The 24,247-nt window shown below is 42.0% G+C and overlaps 1 protein-coding gene across 8 annotated transcripts in view; it reads right to left on the bottom strand.

Annotated features, from left to right (window-relative positions):
* The window catches only part of ITPR1 (inositol 1,4,5-trisphosphate receptor type 1), a 165,292-nt gene that overhangs the window by 8,104 nt on the left and 132,941 nt on the right, over nucleotides 1–24,247 (bottom strand). For 4 of the 8 annotated variants that reach the window (XM_063426661.1, XM_063426662.1, XM_063426663.1 and 1 more), the window contains 16 exons: nucleotides 19,910–19,936; nucleotides 19,337–19,384; nucleotides 18,809–18,932; nucleotides 18,518–18,708; nucleotides 15,815–15,998; nucleotides 15,406–15,656; nucleotides 14,924–15,124; nucleotides 12,855–12,965; nucleotides 11,767–11,862; nucleotides 10,985–11,107; nucleotides 10,130–10,237; nucleotides 9,861–10,053; nucleotides 9,513–9,635; nucleotides 9,126–9,301; nucleotides 8,756–8,920; nucleotides 8,437–8,632 (listed from right to left, as the gene is read on the bottom strand). In XM_063426661.1, coding sequence (XP_063282731.1) covers nucleotides 8,437–8,632; nucleotides 8,756–8,920; nucleotides 9,126–9,301; nucleotides 9,513–9,635; nucleotides 9,861–10,053; nucleotides 10,130–10,237; nucleotides 10,985–11,107; nucleotides 11,767–11,862; nucleotides 12,855–12,965; nucleotides 14,924–15,124; nucleotides 15,406–15,656; nucleotides 15,815–15,998; nucleotides 18,518–18,708; nucleotides 18,809–18,932; nucleotides 19,337–19,384; nucleotides 19,910–19,936 — 2,317 coding nt within the window. The remainder of the gene's footprint in view (nucleotides 1–8,436; nucleotides 8,633–8,755; nucleotides 8,921–9,125; nucleotides 9,302–9,512; nucleotides 9,636–9,860; nucleotides 10,054–10,129; nucleotides 10,238–10,984; nucleotides 11,108–11,766; nucleotides 11,863–12,854; nucleotides 12,966–14,923; nucleotides 15,125–15,405; nucleotides 15,657–15,814; nucleotides 15,999–18,517; nucleotides 18,709–18,808; nucleotides 18,933–19,336; nucleotides 19,385–19,909; nucleotides 19,937–24,247) is intronic. The other 4 variants (XM_063426664.1, XM_063426665.1, XM_063426667.1 and 1 more) reach the window with 1 other exon arrangement.

Genomic DNA, 24,247 nt, shown 5'->3' with positions numbered 1-24,247 from the left:
GCTTTATTCAAGGAATTTCTATTCCCCCCATTCCAAAAAATATGAGAACATCACAGTATCATGTAAAGAGAAAACATTCGGGAAAACTAATCCACCCTCTGTCCTCCTTGCGATCATGATTTTAAATGGACTTTTCTTTTTTTCCCATTACATAACAAAAAAATAAAATAATCTATGAGACATAGTTAATTGTTTCTTCGTTACTCTTATAGGGAGGGTTTGGAAAAAGATATTCCAATTTGGGTAATGTACATGCTTTCAGAATGTTTATTCTACCCATCCATGAAATTTGGAATGTAATCCTTTTTTAATTATTTCTCTCATTGCTTGCAAGCGTTTACTATAGTTCTTATCTATCCAAGAATTTATATCAAAATTCATTTCTATTTCCAAATATTTAGTTGTTTTATTGCACCAGTTAAATTTATGATTCCGAACCAAGGTTTGGAATTTTGTAAGATTACTTGAAATCATTTTTTTTTGTATATTAATTTAGTAATTAGAAAAGTGGCTGAAGTCATTGATACAGACTAAGATTTCAGAAATTGAGATCTCAGGGCAAGAAATGGTTAAGATAATATCGTCTGCATATGTTATTTTTTGTTCTTGATTACCTAGAAAGATTCCGGATATTTTAGTTGACTGCCTAAAATAGGCCGCTAATGGTTACATTGAAAGGATATACAGCAGGGGTGCAAGTGGGCAACCCTGCCACGTACTTTAATGTTGAACCCATGTTTAGCCCATTTACATTTTGGCTTAGGATAGGAATATGGAGCCATAGGTGGGTCTTTAAAAGTCCCCTTCTATTCCAAAAGCTGAGAATGTTTCAGCTAGGTAAGACCAGTTAACTCTGCCAAACTCTTTTTCAGCGTCCACAGCAATAAGGACAGAAGGAAGTTGCTCTTTATCTTCAATATCATATTTAAGATTTTCTGTACGTGGTCACCACCTGATCTTGCCTTGACAAATCCAGATTTATCATTATGAATTAAAGAAGGAATAACCTGACCAATTCTGACTGCTAAATTTTTTCAAAAACATTTATATGCAGATTTATCAAAGAAATCTGACAGTAGTTGCTTATAAAATTAGGGTCCCTTCCAGGCTTTAGAATGGGAGAGATTGTAGCACCCAGCAGGTCAGACGACAATTTCTTAAATTGAGTTAGTTCACTCAAAAGTTGCATAATAATAGGGTAATTGAATCAAAGGATTTATAAAATATAAAGGTATATACATCAGGGCCGGGAGACTTTCCATTCAAGGTTCTTACATAGAAACATAGAATGTGACGGCAGATAAGAACCATTCGGCCCATCTAGTCTGCCCAGTTTTCTAATACTTTCATTAGTCCCTGGCCTTATCTAATAGTTAGGATAGCCTTATGCCTATCCCACGCATGCTTAAACTCCTTTACTGTGTTAACCTCTACCACTTCAGCTGGAAGGCTATTCCATGCATCCACTACCCTCTCAGTAAAGTAATACTTCCTGATATTTTTAAACCTTTGTCCCTCTAATTTAAGACTATGTCCTCTTGTTGTGGTAGTTTTTCTTCTTTTAAATATAGTCTCCTCCTTTACTGTGTTGATTCCCTTTATGTATTTAAATGTTTCTATCATATCCCCCCTGTCTCGTCTTTCCTCCATGCTATACATGTTAAGATCCTTTAACCTTTCCTGGTAAGTTTTATCCTGCAATCCATGAACCAGTTTAGTAGCCCTTCTTTGAACTCTCTCTAAGGTATCAATATCCTTCTGAAGATAGGGTCTCCAGTACTGTGTACAGTACTCCAAGTGAGGTCTCACCAGTGTTCTGTACAATGGCATGAGCACTTCCCTCTTTCTACTGCTAATACCTCTCCCTATACAACCAAGCATTCTGCTAGCATTTCCTGCTGCTCTATTACATTACATTCTTCTTTATTACTTTAGTAGTTATAGGTTTATTTAATTCTATAAGATTTTCAGGTATAACATAAGGAAAATAGAGTTTAACAAAAAGGTTTAAATTTAGCGGTTGGAAGGTTATATAATAAAGTAATAATTTGCAAAAGCATTACTTATTTGAAGAGGAGTTTTATCACCTATAATTTTCTTTATGCTCTCTTTTTTCTGGTTTAAGTCTATTTGAAATAAGTCTCCTGCTTTTTTTTTTTATTACTGCAATACCAGTTTTGATTAAATGTCATAATCCTCTTTTTAACTCTACACATGTATTTAATCTGTAATTGAACTGTACTAATTTGATTAAGAATTAAGTTAGAGGGATTCTTTGATACTTTGTTTAAATTTTGCCAATTTCACATATAAGTCTGTTAAGTTGGTATTGTTTAATTTCCTAGTTCTAGCTACCAGTTCTATCATAGTACCTCTCATAACGCATTTAAAAGGTTGACCAATGAGTTTCAGTTGAAACATTCCCCTTACCGTTTAAAATAAACTCTTTGGCCTTGAGATCTAAATACTTTTGATTTTCCTGCGATATTAAAATTGATCTAATCTCCATTGAGGCTTGATTTTGTACTCTAGGTCAGGGCTTCCCAAACTTTTATGGGCCGAGACCCACTTTTCAAAATGGTAATTTTTCGAGATCCACTTGCTTTTAATGCATATTTTAAAAAGTGAACACCATGGCAATCAGCTTTAGAGGCATACAATGAGCACACCACAGCAAGCCACTTTAGAGGCATACAATTGGCACACCATAGCAATCCGCTTTAGATGCATACAATTGGCACACTATCCGCTTTAGATGCACACTATCAGCTTTAGAGGCATACAATTGGCACACCGTGGCAATCAGCTTTACAGGCATACAATTGGAACATTATGTCAGCTTTAGATGCACAAAATTGGCACACTATAGCAATCCGCTTTAGATGCATACAACTGGCATACCATGGCAATCAGCTTTAGATGCATAAAATTGGTACATCATGGCAATCAGTTGTAGATGTATAAACTTGGCACATCATGGCAACTTTAAGTGCATACAATTGGCGCACCATGGCAATCAGTTTTAGAGGCTTACAATTGGCACACCATGGCAACCAGCTTTAGAGGCATAAATTCAGAACATCGTGGCAATCAGTTTTAGATGCATAAAATTGGAACATCATGGCAGCTTTAAATACATAAACTTGGCACAGCATGGCAATAAGCTTTAAATACATAAACTTGGCACAACATGGCAATCAGTTTTAAAAGCATAAAATTGGCACACAATGGCAATCAGTTTTAGATGCATAGAATTGGCACACCATGGCAGTTTTAGAGGCATATTTCTGGGATAATATGGCAGTTTTAGAGGCAGAAACTTTGCACATCATGGCAATCAGTTTTAGAGACATACAACTGTTTATTCACAGACTCAGAATCAGAAGTGCTGTGTCCTGCTCTTTCATCCAGGCACCTCACGTTGATTATCCCAGTGGTGGAACTAATGTAGAGAGTGCCCTGGTGCAAATATGTTTTCTGGGCCCCCCTCTAGTGCAAGTGTGGCCAAAAGGTAGATCTCCATCTGTCGGAGAACTTAAACAATGCTATACCAGATGGGGATCTACCATTTTCTTATCATTGCAGGGTTATATTTGTGAGCAGTGTTTGAGCGTTTGAATGTAAGCATGTTTTTGTATTAAGTATATGTGTGCATGTATGGGTGTATTTGTATGTACTGTTGCCATTGGAATGTAGTGGTGTACTTGTTTGTAATGTTTGCGTCTGAATGCAAGGGTGTTTGTATGTAGTGTCGGACTTGAAATGCAGGTGTGCCTTTTGAGTGTTGGTGTTTGAATGAAGGGGTGTTTGTAGATAATTTTAGTGTTTTAATGCCGGGGTGTGTTTGTATGTAATGTTTGCGTTTGCAGTACGTGTGTAGTGGATGCAGTGTGTGTGTGTGTGTGTAGTGGATGCAGTGTGTGTATTGTGTTTATAAAATATACATATACACAATGTGTGTTTAAATGTAAGCATGTTTTTTTTTAATGGAGTATGTGGGAAGTGTATACACATATACACACACAGACACAGACACACAAATACACACCCTGACAGCAATACACACGATGACACCTAGTTTCCCACACATAGATAAACAGACACTCATTTACACAGATATACACTGACACACAATACACACAAAAGGACACACAGATACATATACACGCAGAGACAGGAGGTGAGTGTGACAGTGTGTGGGAGAGGTGAGGGCGACAGTGTGGGAGGGAGTGTGTGTGCTGGTAACAGTGTGGGGGGCAGTGTGAGGGCAAAGTGAGAAAGGATTACAGTGGGCGGGCAGGGGGAGAAGGCATGGGCAGGCAGGGGGAGAAGGGATGGCACAGGCGGGGGGAAAGGGTTACAGTGTGGGGGACAGGGGGAGAAAAGGCTACAGTGTGGGGGACAGGGGGAGAAAAGGCTACAGTGGGGGGGCAGGGGGAGAAAAGGTTACAGGGGGGCGGGGGTGACATGGGGAGGGCAGGGAGTGAAGGGGTGACATGGGGGAGGGCAGGGAGTGAAGGGGTGACACATAGGGGAAGGCAGGGAGTGAAGGGGTGACATGGGGAGGGCAGGGAGTGAAAGGGTTACATGGGGAGGGCAGGGAGTGAAGTGGTTACATGGGGAGGGCAGGGGGTGAAGGGGTTACATGGGGAGGGCAGGGGGTGAAGGGGTTACATGGGGGAGGGCAGGGAGTGAAGGGGTTACATGGGGAGGGCAGGGAGTGAAAGGGTTACATGGGGAGGGCAGGGGGTGAAGTGGTTACATGGGGAGGGCATGGGGTGAAGTGGTTACATGGGGAGGGCATGGGGTGAAGGGGTTACATGGGGAGGGCAGGGGGTGAAGGGGTTACATGGGGAGGGCAGGGGGTGAAGTGGTTACATGGGGAGGGCAGGGGGTGAAGTGGTTACATGGGGAGGGCAGGGGGTGAAGTGGTTACATGGGGAGGGCAGGGGGTGAAGGGGTTACATGGGGAGGGCAGGGGGTGAAGGGGTTACATGGGGAGGGCAGGGGGTGAAGTGATTACATGGGGAGGGCAGGGGATGAAGTGATTACATGGGGAGGGCAGGGGATGAAGTGGTTACATGGGGAGGGCAGGGGATGAAGTGGTTACATGGGGAGGGCAGGGGGTGAAGGGGTTACATTGGGGAGGGCAGGGGGTGAAGGGGTTACATGGGGAGGGCAGTGAGTAAAAGGGTTACATGGGGAGGGCAGGGGGTGAAGGGGTTACATGGGGGGGCAGGGGGTGAACGGGTTACAGGGGGGGCAGGGAGTGAAGGGGTTACATGGGGAGGGAGGACATGGTCTGGGGCTGTGTCCTACCTGTAATAAATTCCCTGGTGGTCCAGTGTCTCCCTGGTGGTCCAGTGGGGTAACTCTCCGGTCTGCAGCTCCGCCGGGTGCAGACCTGCAGACAGTGTAATAAAATCTCGCGAGCTCCCTGAGTGTTGCCATGGTAACGCTCTGGGAGCTCGCAAGACTTCTATCACACGGTCTGCAGCTCTGCACCCGGCGGAGCTGCAGACAGGAGCTGCTGGGCAGACTGACTGGAGGGAGCCCGGCGGCATACAGGGCAAGCCGCCGGGCTCCCTCCTGGTGTCAGTCTGCCTGACTCCCCGGCGGCCCTGGATGTGTGGGTCAGCGCGACCCACTGGGAATCGCCCTGCGACCCACCAGTGGGTCGCGACCCACACTTTGGGAACCGCTGCTCTAGGTTATTGGTGATTGTAGTCTCTATAGGGGCATGGTCAGACCAATTAATAAGACCTATATGTGAAGTTAGAAAATTAGTTAAACTTACTGAGTCTGTTCAATATTTGTTTTTTTTCCCCAAAGTCCATGAATTTCTTAAATAAAGCAGAAAGAACACAAAGATAGAAGCCTCTGATGAAACGCGTTCATCTCCTCCCTTCACGCACCCAATTTCCTTTGATGGCAATTTAGTTCTGGGGTAGGCAACCTTCAGCACTAGGGGGACTACATCAATCCTGAAGCTTTGCCAGCATTATGGCTGTAAGAGAGGGAGATCTAGTCTACTACATCGGGAGTTCTAAAGATTGCCTATCCCTGGTATAGGTTTTAAAGTAGGATACACATACTAGAGCCATTTTTTGTTTTTTCGCACCACTCAGAGGGGCGGTCTGTTCCATTTCAACTATTTCTGCAATAAAATTAGGATTGTTTAACAGGAAACTGCAGAATAGATTCTACACCTATCTGAAGCTTGGTTCTCTGTGTAGTTTGTTTTAAGAATGATGGCTTATGGGGGGCGGGGCCTGACCGCAGAGCTGTGAAGACTCTTATCCCAGCAGCTCCTGCTAAACTTGGCACCTAGAGCTGAATTTCACTGCCACACCGGCACACAATCGTGATTATAAGGCCACCACTCAAGAGTGGTCATCGGAGGGAGGAGAACGATACCTCTCAAGCGACAAACCAAGCTAAACTCACTGTGAGGCCTACAAGCATGGCAGGCGCAGGGGAGATGGCCGCTCCCCAGCTGCAACACCACGCCGGATATCTGGCGGCGGGCTCTCTCTTCCCCCCCCTCTGGACCGGCGGGGGTCATCCCGGTCCACCAGCTTATGGTGAGCACCCACCTCTAGGACACTTATGAGAGCAACTCCGACCAAGCAACCCCACGAGGCCAAGCCAAGATGGCTGCCGGCAGTGCAGCGAATCCGCCGCCACAGACAGCCAATGAATGGACAGCGGCCTTCCAGGCTAAAATTTGATGAGATCTGCCAGAAATTTGGGGAGAGATTGGGAAAGAGGAGCCCATCACCCGCTCTGAAACTAGCTACACTGGCAAAGCGACAAAACACACCCTCTCACACGCGGCCGAAGCACCTGATTATGGCAGCAACACCACAGGAGCGATTAACTAGCAACACAACAAAGCGGAGGGAGAGACAGAGGGGCATCAACCACCCAAAGCAGACAAGCAGAGCCAAAGCAATGGCGTTCACGCCACCTAAGAGGACAGCACCCGAGACACTGCCTCCCTGCACATGCCGCGCAAATGGAGGATCACCCACCGTAAACGGTCACCTCCACAATCCTCTAAATACCCAAAGCGAGGGAAGGACCGAATGACACAACATAGCGCTACTACAGCTAAGCCAGTGCAAAAGGGGGAACAGCTACCAAACCAGGGTGCACAGATCAGCCACAATCCTCTGCCTCTACTCCATGTGCCAAACAAATGCAGAAGCCCAAAGGATACCTCGGTGAGATGCCGACACTTACCTCTCAGGACACTGTCCCAGTCCCTGCCTCGACGGAATATTGCACACAGCTCCACTGGATTGGCATTGCAGACATTTGTTGACCCCAGGCAGCAAAGCAGACTTTCCCACACTGTAATACTACAGTACTGGGGACGGCTCCTGTATCACTACTTGTTCACAACATGCATACTCAAATATGTGTTCCAGACAGTTAAACAACCATTCTGAGCAAGTACTGAATTGATCCTTCCTTTACACTTTTCTCACAAGTTATGCTCTCCTTGACAAAGGTTAATCTAATCCTATAGCACACAGTGCTCATGATCATTCTATGTACTTTTCTCACTAAGAACGTGTTCCTCTGATCACTTGTTTTTATATTGGATTTCTTATTGCAATAGCATGTCTGCATCCATAGCACTGTAAACCAGCATCACCCATATTCACCATGGCACGGTAGATAATACCTCTGCTAACCAATGTGAGATTATTCATAGCATCTTAATGAGCCAAGTTATTAGTTTATTTCTCCTGATCATCCAAATGCTTAAATGATGTAAACTAGCTACAGTATAGATAACACTCTTGATTGCTAGCAAAGTTTTATTTCCTTGACCTAGCATGTATATGTTCAGCAAGTAATGTTATATTCGTTGACCCTTGAAGCGTGTACTTTAACCAGCTATTCAGGAATCTCACCTGAGAAATGTTATTTGAATGTTCATGCTAACCCATACTGCCTTTATGTTTCTACGCATGTAATCTTCATGTTATTTAAAAAAAAATAAAAAAAAAATAATGTGTTGGCTACACTGCAAAATGGTATAAAAAGCGTGCAGAAGCTGTCGTGGCTCTGCATGCCTGTTGTAAATCTGTGCACATGAAAAATAATGAATTAAAAAAAAAAAAAAAGGCTTATTTGTACTATTAAAATTTCAAAATTAAATCAGCTATTTTAGACTTCGTTTTGTAACTCTGATTAAATTTGATATAATTCAAGTTTAGTGAAAAACAAGCTAATCTCATCAGCATAGGCTAGTTCTGAAGACACCAACCCCAGGATACCTCAAGGGTACATGGCAAATAGGGAGTCTTTCAGGGGCTCTAACTTTATTTGAGTTGTAGTCGGTTCAATATCAATTGAGGTTTAGGTACTTTGATTGTATAGACTTTTCAGCCAAGAATTTCAAGACCGGGTACTACAGCTCACCAGGGAAAGAAGTTTCATTGGGCAGCCTGTCCACTTCAAGTATGAAGTCATCCTTAAAGAAGAGATATCCAACAATTGAGAAGAGGTAGACGAGGATTAATGCCAAGACAGCAGTGAGAATGATTGAGCGCCCATTTCTGGTCACACTCTTTATCACATTGAGAAGTGTCTCTTCCCGGTATACAAGGTCAAAGAGCTGGGAAGACAAATCAGCAAGTTACTCAACTGTTCACCTAAACATTTACTCCAAGAAAAAAAAGGTTCCCATGAATTATTCATGGAACTATTTTGAGACTTTATGAAACAGCCACATTCTTACCAACAAACTGTAAAAAAATTCATGCACAAAGACACCCATAGCGCAGATAAGCAGATAGAGCAGGTGATAGAGAAACTCCACATCCAGAATCATTGCTCCATAACCCCTCGTAAACGTACCGCGGTTCCCCACAAAACTGGTTAAGAATATAACCTTATTGCAGACCTGGAACGAAAAACAAGCTCCATTCAGGTAATCACTTTTTTTCCAAAGCTAAAATGAAAATGGTTCAGTACAGTGTCTGCAAGCTAGCCAACAGGACAACAAATCAAATACCTCAAAAAGGAACACTGAGCAGTAGTAGGCAGATATCCAATGGTTGAGAAGTGTGTTTTCAAGACCGCAAAATAATGGGATGTAGGAAACTTACATTAAATGCTCCTAGCAGGAAAAGGGTGGGCTGCAACCCAATTGAGAATATGAGGCGCAAGATGGTAGAAGCTATTAATGCACGGATTCCATGAGGTTTTGGAAGGACTATAACTATAGCCAGAGACACAAGCATTGCCGTCCAAAGCAGGCCGGAGAGTCGAGAGTCTAGGGTTCCTGAAATGACAAAAGAAGAATATCAATGTTGACAAACGTGAACCAGAGTACTAGGAGTTTTGCTAGCACCCTGAAAGCCAAAAGGAAGGGATAGAAGTGTTTAACGGTGTCTGTATTAATTGCTCCACTTCTATACGTGTCATTGTTACAACATTCCACTACCAGATAAAGAGAATACCATTTCCCAGCAGTCTAGATTAACCACACTTACCCCCTTTGACACCGATGAAAGGGTAGAAGAAAGCAACAAGCAGATTCATGAGCACAGCCAAGTTGAAAGAGATGCTACTCCAAAAGGTCATGTTCCGAGAGCACCAGTACAGGACCTGCTGTGCTGCAAGTCACGATACAAATTTTAAGAGCGGTTAGTCGTAATAAACATAAGCAATAATATAAACATACATCCATATTTCACAAACACTCTCCATATGTTAAATGAGACATTTTATTGCAGTATCCTCAATTGTTTGGTGGGCTCTATAACAAGACACTATTAACCCTCAGATGACTTTAAAGCTCAATAAAGTCAGCAGTCATGATGGTCACAGTCACTTCTCACCTCTCAGCTTCTTTTGCCAGTTCATCTCATTGAAGAGATCCTCCGAGCGCTGGAAGAAGTCATGAATCTTGCTCCCCTGTTCATCACGTTCCGTAGTGTAGTAAATGCGTAGCTTTGATTCCTTTGTCAGGAACTCACAGATACTTGGCACTGGGAACACTATCTGCTCCATTGTGCGGTCCAGACGTACAATCTAGGCAAGAGTTAAGATTATTCATTATATGTTGGAAAGTTACTACACTCATGGCCTGAACATCACAAGCCCTTACCTCTATTTGGGCTGTATGCTTGGCGTAGAATTCCAGGGCCTCGTCTCCATCACCAATTTGCACTCCGGGCTTTAACATTTGCTGCAGTTCCTTGTTGTGCCTTGCAAGCTGTGTTAGAGGTTAAACACTTATTATAGGAACCCTCAAAGAGAACGATTTAGAGTAACAGGGAGTGCTGTACAGTCTTTAAAAAAAAAAAAAAAAAAAAAAAATGTCTAGCGGTCATACCCTTCTTAAAATTGTAAATTTTTTCTTTGCAAAGTAATACCACAGAAAGGATGGGATCTAAAAACACTTTTAGAAAATGGTGCACAAATATAAAGCACCTGCTACTATAAGAACGTGGAGATCTATTGTACAGCGCTACGGAATTTGCTGGCGCTATATAAATTCAAATGACCTTAATGTTTTTCAACTTGCAAGTGACACCGCATGAGGGTTATTTGCTACAGTAAGTTATACGATTTAGGTTCAGACACAGTTGCTCGAAGCATTAAGTCAACAGAACCTTATTAAATACAGGACAAACAAAACAGATGTCAAGTACAAACAGAAGGACGTAAGAGGTATAATTTGGCTTCAGAGCTCCATATTAAAACACTTCTGGGACAAGGAAGAACACTTTATATTCCTATTTAGGGATGCAGATTTGTTACATAAACATTGGATCAGAGCCCAGCATGGCCATGGTACATTTTACTATGACACGCCCAGACATGCTGTGTGCCACATGCTCTTAGGCAGATACACACCCACAGCTGGAGGATTCTAGGACAAACTGTTCACGGGAAGGATACTTTGCATGTGGCACTTATGTAACCAGTGATACCTTGTTTGCTTGTATACATGGCTTACCTGATGAGCCAAGATATAAATATTGTGGCCCACATTGCGAGGAGATGCAGCGTGATCCTCCGAGCCTTCAACGTCCTCAAATTCCACCTCTCCCTGAAGATAAGCCTTTTTAATCACCTCCACCTAATAAGACAGTGATCAGGAATGACTAGTGAGGTGCTGCAAATAAAAAAAATACTGTACACATACAAACCAAGTATACAGAGTAATGTCTACCACAAATGTATACATATATAATATAAGGATCCTTTCTTAACAAGAAGAAATTACATTACCTGCTGCATGCACCTGTGTGCAGTATTTGATAAATTATGCAGAAATCTCATTGGCTGGAACAGCCCAAGCCATCACTTCATTAGTGCTGTGATACTGAGGTTTATAGTGTAGAAAGAAAATGAAATGTAAAAATTAAAAAAATGTATAGCTAGGCACACAGCTGACTGGCCGGTAACAATAGAAACTTTAGAATATAGGTGAATTTAAGGTTTATGGGAGAGACTGTTCCTCTGACTTTATTCCCCATGATACTCACGCAGCCATAAACCTTGCCAAGCACTAAGGGGAATTTAGTTGGCTAAATGTGGCATGCCACATTCCTAAACTAAATTTCTCATCAAGCCAACATTCATTAGAAGGACCAGTGAAAAGAAGAGCAACAAACTGTGGAAGATATCAGAGGGAGGGTAGTGATGAAAGCCATTTCAAAAGTAATTTCCCAAATGAAAACACAAGAGGTTTCCTAGGAGCATTAGCGGTGTGATACAGTGCTCTAACCAACTCACCAATTCCTTTGGTCTCATGTTGTACAGTATACGCTCCGCGTTCTCACTGTCGTGACGAGACTCCATGATGGCCAAGAGTAGTTTGGAAGCATTATTCTGAAGGGGGAAGTTATTAAATAATTCACTGTTTTATTATGCCACCATTCTAGTGAACCTCCTGCATTACAGTCTATGCAAAATCATCATCATTCCAAAATGACAGCAATTGGAATCGAAATAATGGATACCTAAATGGACTTCATTTCAGATGCATGCTTATATTCTTGAAGCCTGAACCATACATTAGTGTACATACAAAACCCGCAAATATGCCTGTATCTCTTGAATTGTTGTTTGATACGCTGATGTGGCGTCTGTCTTACATGTTTTGTAACATTGTATGCGCACTAAAAGACTAAAAAAAAAAAAAAAAAAAAGCATGGATACTCTTCAAGACCTTCAGTGGAAGAGGAGGACAGCCAAGCATGAGACTTACAATGCTTCTCTAGAATCCAAGTACTGCACATATCCCTCACACAACCACTTGCGATGGTTATGTTACAAAGAAGTTACTTGCCTGTATCTCTGACCAGTACCTTATTAGGAAATTTATAGCAACTGCAGTTGTAAGTTACTGAGCAGGGAGACCATGACTGGACATCTCCATGCACCACAACGCAAGCAATAACAAAAATGTTATGCTGCCCAAACATTAGCGGCTCCCATTCACACCATATGTCTGACAAAAGATTATGTCTTCAGGTAGTAGGCTGGTAGGAATAAAAAGGTTGAGACATTGTAATGTCTTGTAATGCTTTTGTTTATTTATTACAAGGATTCAGTGAGGTTGATATCAGTGTCAGCCAGGAGTTACGTTCTCTGGAAGGGATTTTTAGAAGAAACCCAAAAGTCTGGTGATTGGTGTCTTTACTCACTTTAGAATGGTATTTTAGCAATAGTTCCACCATGGATTTATCAAACACTTCTCCCGTGAAACAATATACACTACCCGTAAACCTGATCTAGTCACAATCTCTGAAACTCGTGAACGTGGGTTAATATTTTGTTTAGTGCGTGACTGAGAAGTAATGGTGTTGCCATATTCCCACCTTTAACTCCAGCACTAGGTCCATTCGCTTCCGTCCCAGTGGGTTTATGTCATTTAGTATCAACGCTGTGATTATGTCTATTCCATTTGATTCATGGGTCGCAATGCAATTCTGTGGGGAGAACAGGTTTTAGCAGAACAGCCCAGACATACTTGAAACAAATAAGCCCAATATCCCATAAACTGTTTAAACTACATAAGAGTTGCTACTGGTGTGAACACAGATTAAATGGTAAAGAATACCTATTATACAAGTTGACTCCATCTCATTCAGACTTCATAGACCGCTGTATAATAAAGATAACAGACAGGAGGTGATCAGCGCTTAAGATTATACATACAATACGGATGTGTTCTTCGTATATTAATCTATAAGTACAAAGCAATAAACAGATTATGGTGCAGTACATTAGACATTTGTGAAGGGTGTACAAAAGTGCACACACACGTTTTAAGAGCTATCTCAGCTCTATTATGAAGGCCTGGACTGAATAATCCCCATCTATGGATATAAGTGAAGGGTCTTTGGAGCTCGTCTTCAGGACGGAGTAGGTATATGTGAAAATAGCAAAATAGGAAATCCAATGGTATAGTATATACAAACAATTGGTATTGATGGAAGAAATTATCCTACTTACGTCACCCAGAGCAATGTCCTGCTCTGGTATGAACTTTAGGTCGAACCGGAAGGATGATGAGGGCTGTATGAAGGATGTATTCCACAGGTGATTAATAAAATAGTTGGTTTATTAAATAAAGAGCTGGAAACGGCTATACAAGTAAAAACAAATAACAAAAAAACCTTTGGCGAAGTGAGGACTTATTTTATCCACAGTTTGTTTTACGTGTATAGCCGTTTCCAGCTTTCTAGTTAATAAATCTACTATTTTATTCATCAACACCTGTGGAATACATCCTTCATACAGCCATCATCCTTCCGGTTCCAGCATATATCCCTAGGTGGGGTATTGTTCCACCTCAAGTTCATACCAGAGCAGGACATTGCTCTGGGTGACACATGAAGGATATTTTCCTCCAGCAATATCAATTGTTTGTATATACTATATCACTGAATTTCCTATTTTGCTTTTTTCACATATACCTACTCCATCCTGAAAACAAGCTCCAAAGACCCTCCACTTATATCCATAGACTGGGATTATGCCATCCAGGTCTTCATAATAGAGCTGAGGCAGCTCTAAAAAGTGTGAGTGCACTTTTGCCCATTTGTACACCCTTCACAAACATCTTCTGTACTGGACCATAATCTGTTTCTTGTTTTGTACTTCATATACTAATAACACCATTTGTATCGTATGTATATTTAATATAATCTTAAGCGCTGATCACCTCCTGTCTGTTATCTATACTATCCACTTCACAAGGGTGGAGAGAACCCCTTGTTGGTGATTTGCTGCCAATTCTAGATATAAAGCGCTCTTATACCAGCCAGTATCCCACCACTGTCCAATACATTAACTAAAAGGGGATCATTGAATATCTCTATACAGATCCTGTAACGTTTATTTAGAAACTGGCAAGAACCTGTGAACATGTGAATTGTTATGGTCCCCTCCCTTCCCATATCCATAGAGTGAGACTTCTCATTTTGGTATTCACCAAACCAGGAAATAAGAATTGCATATTTTCTTTAATAAGCTCAAATTCGCAGTAATCCTTAATGATGCTTTTAAGCATCAAACTACACAGTGAGGCTGCAGCAGGTTTAAGAATCATTGCACTTTTACCTGCATTGATTACTCCAGAACCATTCCTAAACACCACACACACCAAGTTTACTGCATTTCTATTGTGGCCTATCTTTCTAAGCACAGCATGTACTGTGTAGAAGCCTCTGGCCTGTCCCAGCAAGTAGAGCAGCAAGTTACATAACACTACTAGACACAGAGCGTTCCAGGAAACTACACGTGCACCGTCCCTGCTCAGCCCTGTTATGCAATAGATTTGCACAGAGTGAAGTGCTACTTGTCAAAGCCAAACCTGTACATAAACCCATGTATTTGTATAAATAGCACAGCTGTAAACTGCATGCGTCCCGTAGCATCACACCTGATTTTCATGGCACGGCCCTTGGCAGTACTCAGTCAAGCTTTCAAGAGTTTGATTTATGAGAGCCACGTTCTTTTCGTTGATGTAGAGTCCAAGCAGCCCCAGTCCACCAGTTGTACTGCCACAAATGCAATCCAAAAATTGCAAGGTTTCACACACCAAGTTATAGTTGGTTTTATTGTTCTGACAGCGTAGGAAGTTCTGAAGGGGAAAACAAAATAATTGAGTAAATTTGGAGAAACACATTGCCATGTAAGATACCCCATCATATTCCTTATCCACATTGATGCAAGGTGCATCACCCTGCAACCCCCAAGTTTCATGTTGCCCTCGTCTACTGCAAGATATACAAATTTCACCTATTTATCAATACAGAATAGAACTGCAACTACCCATGATCCTTTACTGGTACTGTCGTTCTACACTTTGCCACAACAAGCTATACAGTAAAGAGTCAAAACCCTTCACACTTAAGCCATCACCTGTAGGTCTCTGTTGTGATTCTCGCACAACAGCTGGAGAAATCGAAGTATAGGCTGCATTATCGAAATCACTGCACTCATTTCAAGCTCGTCCCTGCCTTTCTCTGCATTTGCCGGCCCTTCCCCAGCTGCAAAATGGTCATCAGGGTCAGCTTCTCGTCGAAAGGAATTAAAAGCTTTCTTGGTGGCAACAGATGCCTCTAATAGCTGATCTTTGGCCTCTTCTGTAATTTGTATGCTGGGCTCCCGGGCTGAGAAAAATACAAGTTTGTTAAGTTGTACTCTACAAGCATATGATTGTAAACAAGTTGCTGACCTTGTGAGATCAAGAGGAGACCAAGAGTTGAGCATAGAGGTTAATCGTTACAATGGATCCAGAAGCAGTTAAATTGGAGATACCGTGACTCACCTGATTTGCGGTGTGGGGTCTCTCTCTCAGACTGCTCCTCATCACGTTTTTTGCTCCCAAGGTCACTTGTATTTACAGTCACTGTTGCTTTAATCTCTTGCTGGGCCACCTTCATTCGGTCAAAAAACACCTTAAAGAACTTCTCAGACTTCTTGTCTTCGGTTAGTCGGCAGAAGAAAGAATGCTGCAAAAGAGTCAAGACTTGAGAGGGAAGACCAGACAAAAATGCCAAGTTATACCTCTCATTGCAGATGTTGCCAGTCCTAGACAACTAGGAAGCTTAACTGGTATGGGTGTTGTGACATTTAATGTCACCAGGATTGCATCTAGTCGGCAGGTCTATGAACCAAAACACTTCAAGAGTCTGAATGTTGCTTCCCTTTAAAAGAATACTCCAAATCACTAAAGCTACAGTGCTGAAGTGCTTTAGGGTGAGTGTAGCATTGTTGTAGCTTTATTTTACAGAGCTTCCAAACACAAGAGAAATGGGTATTTTTAACACCTTTCGGCCCCTAAAGCTTCCTTCTCATTTTTCTTCAGCACATGCTCAAGGCAGAACTGAGTGTGTCACCATGATACCTTATTTTCACATGCACCCAGTCTTCCAAAGATTTAGTACTAGGTGTGATAAGCAACCTCTTAAGTCTCGAAGGGGATCCTTGAACTAAAAGTAAAAAGAAACCATCCATAGTCAGCAACTTCTTTCTGATCTTGGAGAGTTTCTGTAAATTCTATTTAAACGGAAGTCCGTGATTTACAGGCCAGGACAATCTTATTCTCTGAAAATGGAATTCGGAGAACTGGCAAAAGGAAATGTAAATTTTCAGCAAAAACATGCAATCTGAAAACCGGTAGTAGAATCTTTCCAAATTGGTTGGTTCTCCATGATTATTGGTTTGATGAATAGCCCTACTTGTTTACAGTGTAAACATATGACAGGTGTAAACTCACTTGAAATCTAAAATAAAATATCCATAATAAAAACATACCCAATAAAAAGTGACAGAAGTATAGTCTGAGCCAAAATAGTCAAGTAGTTGTATTTACAATAAGAGTCACTACTGGAAAACTAGATTAAGGAACAGAGCTTCTTTTAGTGAGCTCATTCTCTGCTCTGCTAGCAGCAGCAACATGTCGGACAGGGAGAAAACAAACCACAAAACAAAACCCATCTCTTCCTGAATGACTGGTCAGACTGAGGTCTAAATTATCAGAAGAAGTCAAGCTTATTTATTTGCTGTCTGGTAAGAACAAACAGGACTTTGAGTATTAAGAGACACACAAAATAAAGACTGCCATTAACAGAGAAATAAGTATCTTGCAACAGTATTTGGTAAACAATATTGAAAGAGTGGGGAGAAAGCTTATGAAGATCTCTAGGGATATAGTAGCCATGGCAACTGCCTTGTTTCGCTCACTGTGGCACTGACGCACTCAAAGCAGCGTGGCACAGGGGAATGAGGCCAGCAACTCATTAAATCTCCTGCCTGCAGCCAGCTGATATAAATAGACCTTACATAACCTCTGCTTGTGCTTGCAATGTGGATACACTATGCATTCAATTTCCTAAGCTAGACTGTACAGGCCCCACAAGTACAGCAGGACACTGGCAGCAGCCAGTCCCTGTGCGTAATGGTTAAACTCTCTAAACAACCACAGAGTGGAGGTATTTAGAAAGCGGTTTTAACTCATGAGGTTCCCGTCGCTGATGTCCATCACTACATATTCGGATCTTGTTTATTAGAGCGGGATAGAACTCAGTTCATGCAGTAAATCCCATGCTGCTTCAATGCAGGAAATATGGGCCACATCCAATACAAGTAAAAGTATATTTTAACTTTTCTAATCTTGACATGTAAAATTAATGTGGTCCCCTAAAGGAAGATTGTTTTGAGCAGGGCCCTGATTAGTCATGTCACCAATAGTCTCTTATTTGCCAATGATCCAATTTGTTACACCTTAAAGCTCTGGAACATGTTAGTTCTGCATAAATGACGTTACTGTCAATGTTTATAGAGACATGTCAGAATAATAGCTTGGCTTTGGGAGCTATGAGCCATGGGTTTTTATTTTCTTCTGGCTGGGGGGGGGGGGAGAATAGATCCTGTAAGAATAAGGCAACGCTAATGAGGTGTAAGGTCCATTCTAGATTGTACTTCGATCAAAAGTATCTTTAATTAGTAAAAGTGAAGTGGAAGGGATGGAACACATCCCTGCTGCCTACCAACAGACCAACAGCCACTGTCACTACAAATGTGTAATGCAGGATTGTTTAGGAACAAGGCAACGTGGACATAAGGACAAGCAGAGCTGGTGGGGTAGCTAGTATCAGGAAGGGACATGGAGAAGAGTGGAAAGGAGAGGAAATACATAGGATACAAAAGTACAAGAAGAGTAACAAATTAAAAAGGGAAATAAAAAATTCAGAAAGGAATAAGGGTGAAAAAGCCAGAGAAAAAAATGTGGGATGCAATAATCTTTATGGAGATGAGAGGAAAGTGAAGAGAACATATTTCACATAATTTAAGACCCATAGCTTGTTGGTAAAGGAAGGTACATACATCGAAATGTACGGAAAAACAAAAAAAATAAAAAAAATGTTTCCCATTTGGACAGAATTTGTTGCCCCAAACCATTCTCTCCTAGAGTACTCTGTCCTGATTGCATTTAGAACAGCACCCCCATCATGCATCTTGCCCTCACCTGGATAGTAGTGTTTCCTCCCTCTAGCAAAGCTATTGCCAACAGGATGCTCTCATGAAACACACGGTCACTGGTTGCATTCATAATCAGATCAATCACTAGGTCTGATGCCCCTTCTTTATCAAGGTGACACTGAACATCAGACAGGCTCATTTCACCCCGACTTAGGGTTCCTGGACTGGTCCCTCCTGCTATATGGTGAAAGCAAAAAGTAAGAATAATAAAAAAAAAAGACAGACATAAGTTTATGCACAACTACAAAAGTTGAAAAAAAATAAAAATAAAACTCACCTGACTTTCCAACACCACCTCCAGGTATAGGGCCATTTCCAAAAGTTGTTAGGCTCTCTCGTCTTGTAGCTGGACGAGTGTTCCCGTAGTAACGATTGACGAGAATGATCCTTAGGGCTTCCCCCTACAGAGACCAAAACACAAAGTTTTGTGAGCTGTGAACAGAGTGTGTGATGGACACAGCTGTCAACTGTGCCCATGAATGTATCATCCATATATATCATATACCCATTACCCAAGCCTGTCCCTAGCTGCCACACTAATTCAAGGTATATTAAAGATACTTTATCCAATTGGATCGAACACAGACAACACTGAGGCTATGAAGGTCCCATGAACCACAGACAGGGCAATGCAACCTGCCACCACAAAGCAAAGACAAGCTACACACTAAAGTTAAACACCAAGTAAAGACGAATTTAAAATAACACACAAACAAGAACACCCACACACTGGCAGGCAGGTTGTGTAGGTCACACAAGGCAATTTGAGGTGTTCAAAAACATCACACTAGACACTCATACTTACCCTTTTGATATCCTCCAGCTGCCTTTGAGGTTGGACCTGGCCAAGCTCCTGTGATCATGCAGAGACCAAATATATAAAATGAACAGACCCTCCTGAATAATTTTTACATGGATAACTCGTGGAAACTAAGACAGAATGGCCACACTGCTATTGCCTCATGGTCCAGCACACAAGGGATCTTCAAATCCATGTGGATTTATTCTGAAAGCAATAGCAAACTACGACCCAACATTTAATTTTTAGAAAATTGTTTCAATATATATTTGAACATTATTGAGAATTCTAAGTAAGGGCCAGTTTGTATCACAGCTAGTCAGTTTTTACGCATTTGGAACGTTCCCCATTTTCTTTTAAAACTAAAAATGTTTATATACACACACACACAGATTCCCGGATCTCAAGGGCTGGGCAGGCAGTGTGTTGAAAAACTAGGATTTTTGACAAACAAGGCAACATGCAGGGTGCTTGATAAGCGAAGAAACACGGTTCGCCATGAGTCAATGTGGACAAAAGTCATAAAAATTACTGAATGAATGGTAAATCACAATGCACACCAAGGGGTAAGTTACACACCTCTGCTGACCCCTGCACATTCGGCATCTGCAGCAAGCAGCATTGGGGCAGAGAAGCAAGAAGTAATTAGAAGTGAGAACACAGCCTACAATTTTCTAGGACAGAAGCACATGTAGAGGGAGCACATAAAGGGTTCTGTACAGAGAAGATGCATCTGGTTACTTTAAAGGGTTAATCATGCTTCCACCCACATAAGATCAGTGATTCAACAGGAAAGTCCCTGTAGAGCAGAAGTCTGAGACTCTATGCAACATCGGGCCACCTCTAAATGCTCACATTAGTGGGCAGAGTGTTACACACAGATTAGACAAGTTTGTTTACACACAGTCTCAGACACACACATGGGGGCACTGTCTGCAGATATTCAGTCTCTGCCCATTGAAGTAGCCCCAAGCAATCACATTAAAAATAAAAAAAAAAGGATAACCAATAGAGAATTTTGCGATTTTATGAGTAGATACATAAATGCCAGCACTTTCCAAAAAGATATCAATGAGGTGGACCTGGGCATGTACATATATGCTGGAGATTCTCCAGCCTCAAAGTGTTTGTGGTTGTCAGTTTTGAAGTTAATCACAAGTCATGGTTCAGGGAAAAGCCCTTAAAGTGCTTGGATGATGTGACACCAAGACAAACTGCTTGATTGGCCATTTCCACCAATAACTGGTTGTCCTCAAAACTGATGTGTTTTTGTCAATTGGTAAAGGTCAGCAGCACAGCATCTATTCCAGTAAAAGGATTTAAAGGGCTAGATATATAGATATATAGCAACAAATGACTAGGGCTGGCATCTCCCCAAGAAGGCAATTAGGGCAGCCACACAGCAACTGCTTGTCCCCTGATGGGCAGTGCCAGCACATGGCAAGGAGGCAGCCATTGTACGAGAGATGCAGGTTTAAACACAAAAGTACATTTAACTCAGAAAAGACTATATTCCAAATTCCATTCTTATGCTTCAACTATACAGTTTAATAAAAGAAAGTTTTCCTTTTAATCTTTTTGCCAGAGTGTTCATATTGCAGACTCGCTAACCCTCTAGTGAAAAATTATGACCCCATATAAATGATTAGTTCTTTAATGATTAGTGCTGACATTATCGGCAAACAAGCAAGAAAAGTTCCCGCATTTAGTGCTGACAGTCATACAAAGTAAACCTTATCAAAGTAATGCCTAACCTTAGCACCTCAGAAGTTTGGACACTCTGGCCGAGCAAAGGAACTGTAGCCCCCAAACATCTGGGCCATCAATGATGGCCATCAGCAAGATTGACTATCTACTGTTCCTGCACCAGCTGAATGTGTCCATTTCCCTGCCTCCTAGACCACCTCAGCAGTGATCCCAGGATCCCAAGATTCCCCAGGATCTTGGTGAACCTACCTCAAGAGTGAGGTATTCACGTTTGCTCTAATTTCCCTTGAGAACAGGCTGCTAAACTCCTGCTCCTACCTCTCATTAAGTACATTCTCTTCTACGTTGAAATACCACCATCAGCGGCACCTTCAATTACACAACTATTGTCCGCTTGTCACATAAGCTTATCTAAACCATGTTCTCCAGAAGGAACATTCTCTGCAGGAATAGGGAGATTTGACAGACTGTTTGGGAGGGGTAAGGCATTTTATGGAGCTTATTTTGAATGTGGTTGCACTTAGGGGGTGGGGAGAAAGAGGGAATCCTTCACACTTAATGTTTTGGGTCATCCGTTTTAAGGAATCAGCGCCACCAGAGATGGTTAGAAGGACCCCTGCTGTAATCATGCAAACACCTCCTGGGAGCTACTCCGTAATTGACAAGATACTAATGTACAAACCATTTTATACCGGTTATGTATTATTGAATGGGAGTCACAAATTGGTGTACTAGCTTGAGTGGATGTGATCATAATTGTAATCTATATATAATCTAGTAGTCATAGTGTTGGTGGGTGGGGTGAGATAGGATGAGGAAAGAGGCTGGGGAGAGGGTGTTTTTCCATTTCTTCCCACGAGTCCTTATCCACGTTATGAGTGTGCTGGATAGTCTGTTTCATGGGATCTGCACCACCAGAGTTGGCTTTCCTGACCTGTGATAGAGGCATTCTGTTTGGCTGTGATCTGAGACCGACTGATTTACACTGGATGCCTCTTCTGCAAAGCTTCTCTATTTTGATACCTCTTTGGAGGTTCGTGATTAGAATGACCTACTATACAAATAATTTTATGCCTTTATGTATTATGGCTTAATAGTCATTTGTTTTGATGCTCTTCTACTTTTGTCAAACTTGGGGCTGCCATACCTGTAATTTGTATACAGTGATCATGAGGCAAGATATTAATGCATTGCACATTGTGTCTTTCTTCTAAGTCTGCCTCGCCAACAATACTTTCAGGAGACATTGAGTCCCCTGTGATGTGGACATTGCTCCGATTAGAGATACATTTTCCTACTGGTTATTTCCTGGGGCTGGTCCCATTGTATTGTATTCGTAATTTCTCCATTTATACATTATGACTTTCTTACATTTCTCCTCCACTTTAACTTACCTACTCGTAGTCTACTCTCTCTCCCCCCCTTCCACCTCCCCGAATCTCTACCCAATAAGAGTCTAATGGGGGCTTCCAGAGCAAGAACAATTCCCATCCTACTCTAGTGGTACTATTGATCCCTACTCCACTCCCACCAGTTAGTAGACTGCACAAGACAAGTATTTCACCTAGTTCTCACAAGCCATTTGTACTCGAGGATAGACCACTTCTTGCATTACCATTCTCTTCCCTTGCTCAGTTGCTCTGATATACTCTCGATGGCACAGTCTGAGCACAGCCCTCTTCACAAGAACATTGCATCATCACTCTTTAGGCCTCAACAGTTCACATGGCGCATGCATGATTTAAAACTTTCAAAATCTTCAATAGTTGACGAGACACTGGCTGCCATAAAAGACTGACACAGTCTTACATCAGAAGCCTCTAAATTCTCTGTATGGGAAGGCCACAAATTGCTATTACGTGGACATTTCATGAACACCTGAATCAAATGCACATAAAATCCGTATAAAATATCTGCTCTGTGTAAAAGGAAACTAATGCGGTAGGCTACTGACAAGACTCCTACGCCAACTAAAGAAACAGTTGTATAATCCCATGGGGGTACGTAATACCTCAGGCCACCACAGATCAGGCAAGCGCAATCTCTGGTTCTTCAAACATATCTACCTCAGTCAGTTGAAATTTCGGTAAAGCTTCAGTCGCGTTGTAGGAATTAAGTTTGGCATTGAAATCTTCTCAAACCGTAGTTTTCTGGAACCAAAAGATCTCCCGCTACTGTATTACAAGACAATTTACGCAGAATTGAACTTTTTTACTGCTGGAGGCACTGAAATCAATCTTGGATGGGACTGCCATTAGCACACTTCAATTAAGCTAATGTCCCTTTATTGCAAAAAGAGGGTAAGAACCAGACAGATTGCGCAAGTTTTAATTTCGTTCCTAAATATTTAACTTAAAGGACCACTATAGTGCCAGGAAAACAAACTAGTTTTCCTGGCACTATAGTAATAATAGGTCCCCCCCCACCCTCATGGCCCCCCTCCCACTGGGCTCTAGGAAGAGAAAATCACTTGCCTTTCTCCAGCGCCGGGCTCGCTTAATGCTTTCCTATGGACGCTGGCGTCAATGAGAGCTACTAGAGGCTGGATTAACCCATATGTAAACATAGTTTCTCTGATACTGCTATGTTTAGAGCAGGCAGGGTTAACCCTAGATGGACCTGGCACCCAGACCACTTCATTGAGCTGGTCTGGGTGCCTATAGTGGTCCTTTAAGCTAGAATCTTCGATCGAAGCCTAACATTGCACCGTTCCTACCAACTCTGTTACACCCAACAGATGGGATTTATTTCTGGAAGGGAAGTTTGACTACAGCATCAGAGCCCTGAACCTGATACACTGGACAAAAAAAATATAAATAAATAAATTTTTCGCCACACTGAGGGAGTTCAGTCTGGGGCCTAGGTTTTCGACTTTGATATGAGCCATATGATCTCTAATGCCAACGATCTATTTTTGTAGAGGCGGATCTGCACAAATAGGACTTTTAATGCATTTCATAACTGTTAAAACGTCAGTGCTCCCACTCTTACTCTATTTCAAACGATTCCAATCAAAGCCTCTAGGTCCAACTTCAAACAGCTCAGGAGGGCAATCAGAAGGGGACAAACATTCCAGTCTGGCTTACCCACAATTTGTGTTGCGGAGAATTTTATTTACCCGATTTTGGGAAGTACTATGTGGCAGCACACCTTACCTAGTGGAGCCAATGGTTCTTCAGTGGAGCCACAGGGAAACAAACTATGGATTTC

The sequence above is a fragment of the Pelobates fuscus genome, chromosome 7, assembly GCF_036172605.1.
Source record: "Pelobates fuscus isolate aPelFus1 chromosome 7, aPelFus1.pri, whole genome shotgun sequence".
Taxonomy (NCBI): Eukaryota; Metazoa; Chordata; class Amphibia; order Anura; family Pelobatidae; genus Pelobates; species Pelobates fuscus.
Note: the sequence above shows the minus strand (reverse complement) of the source record. Positions and strands in the feature narration are given on the sequence as shown.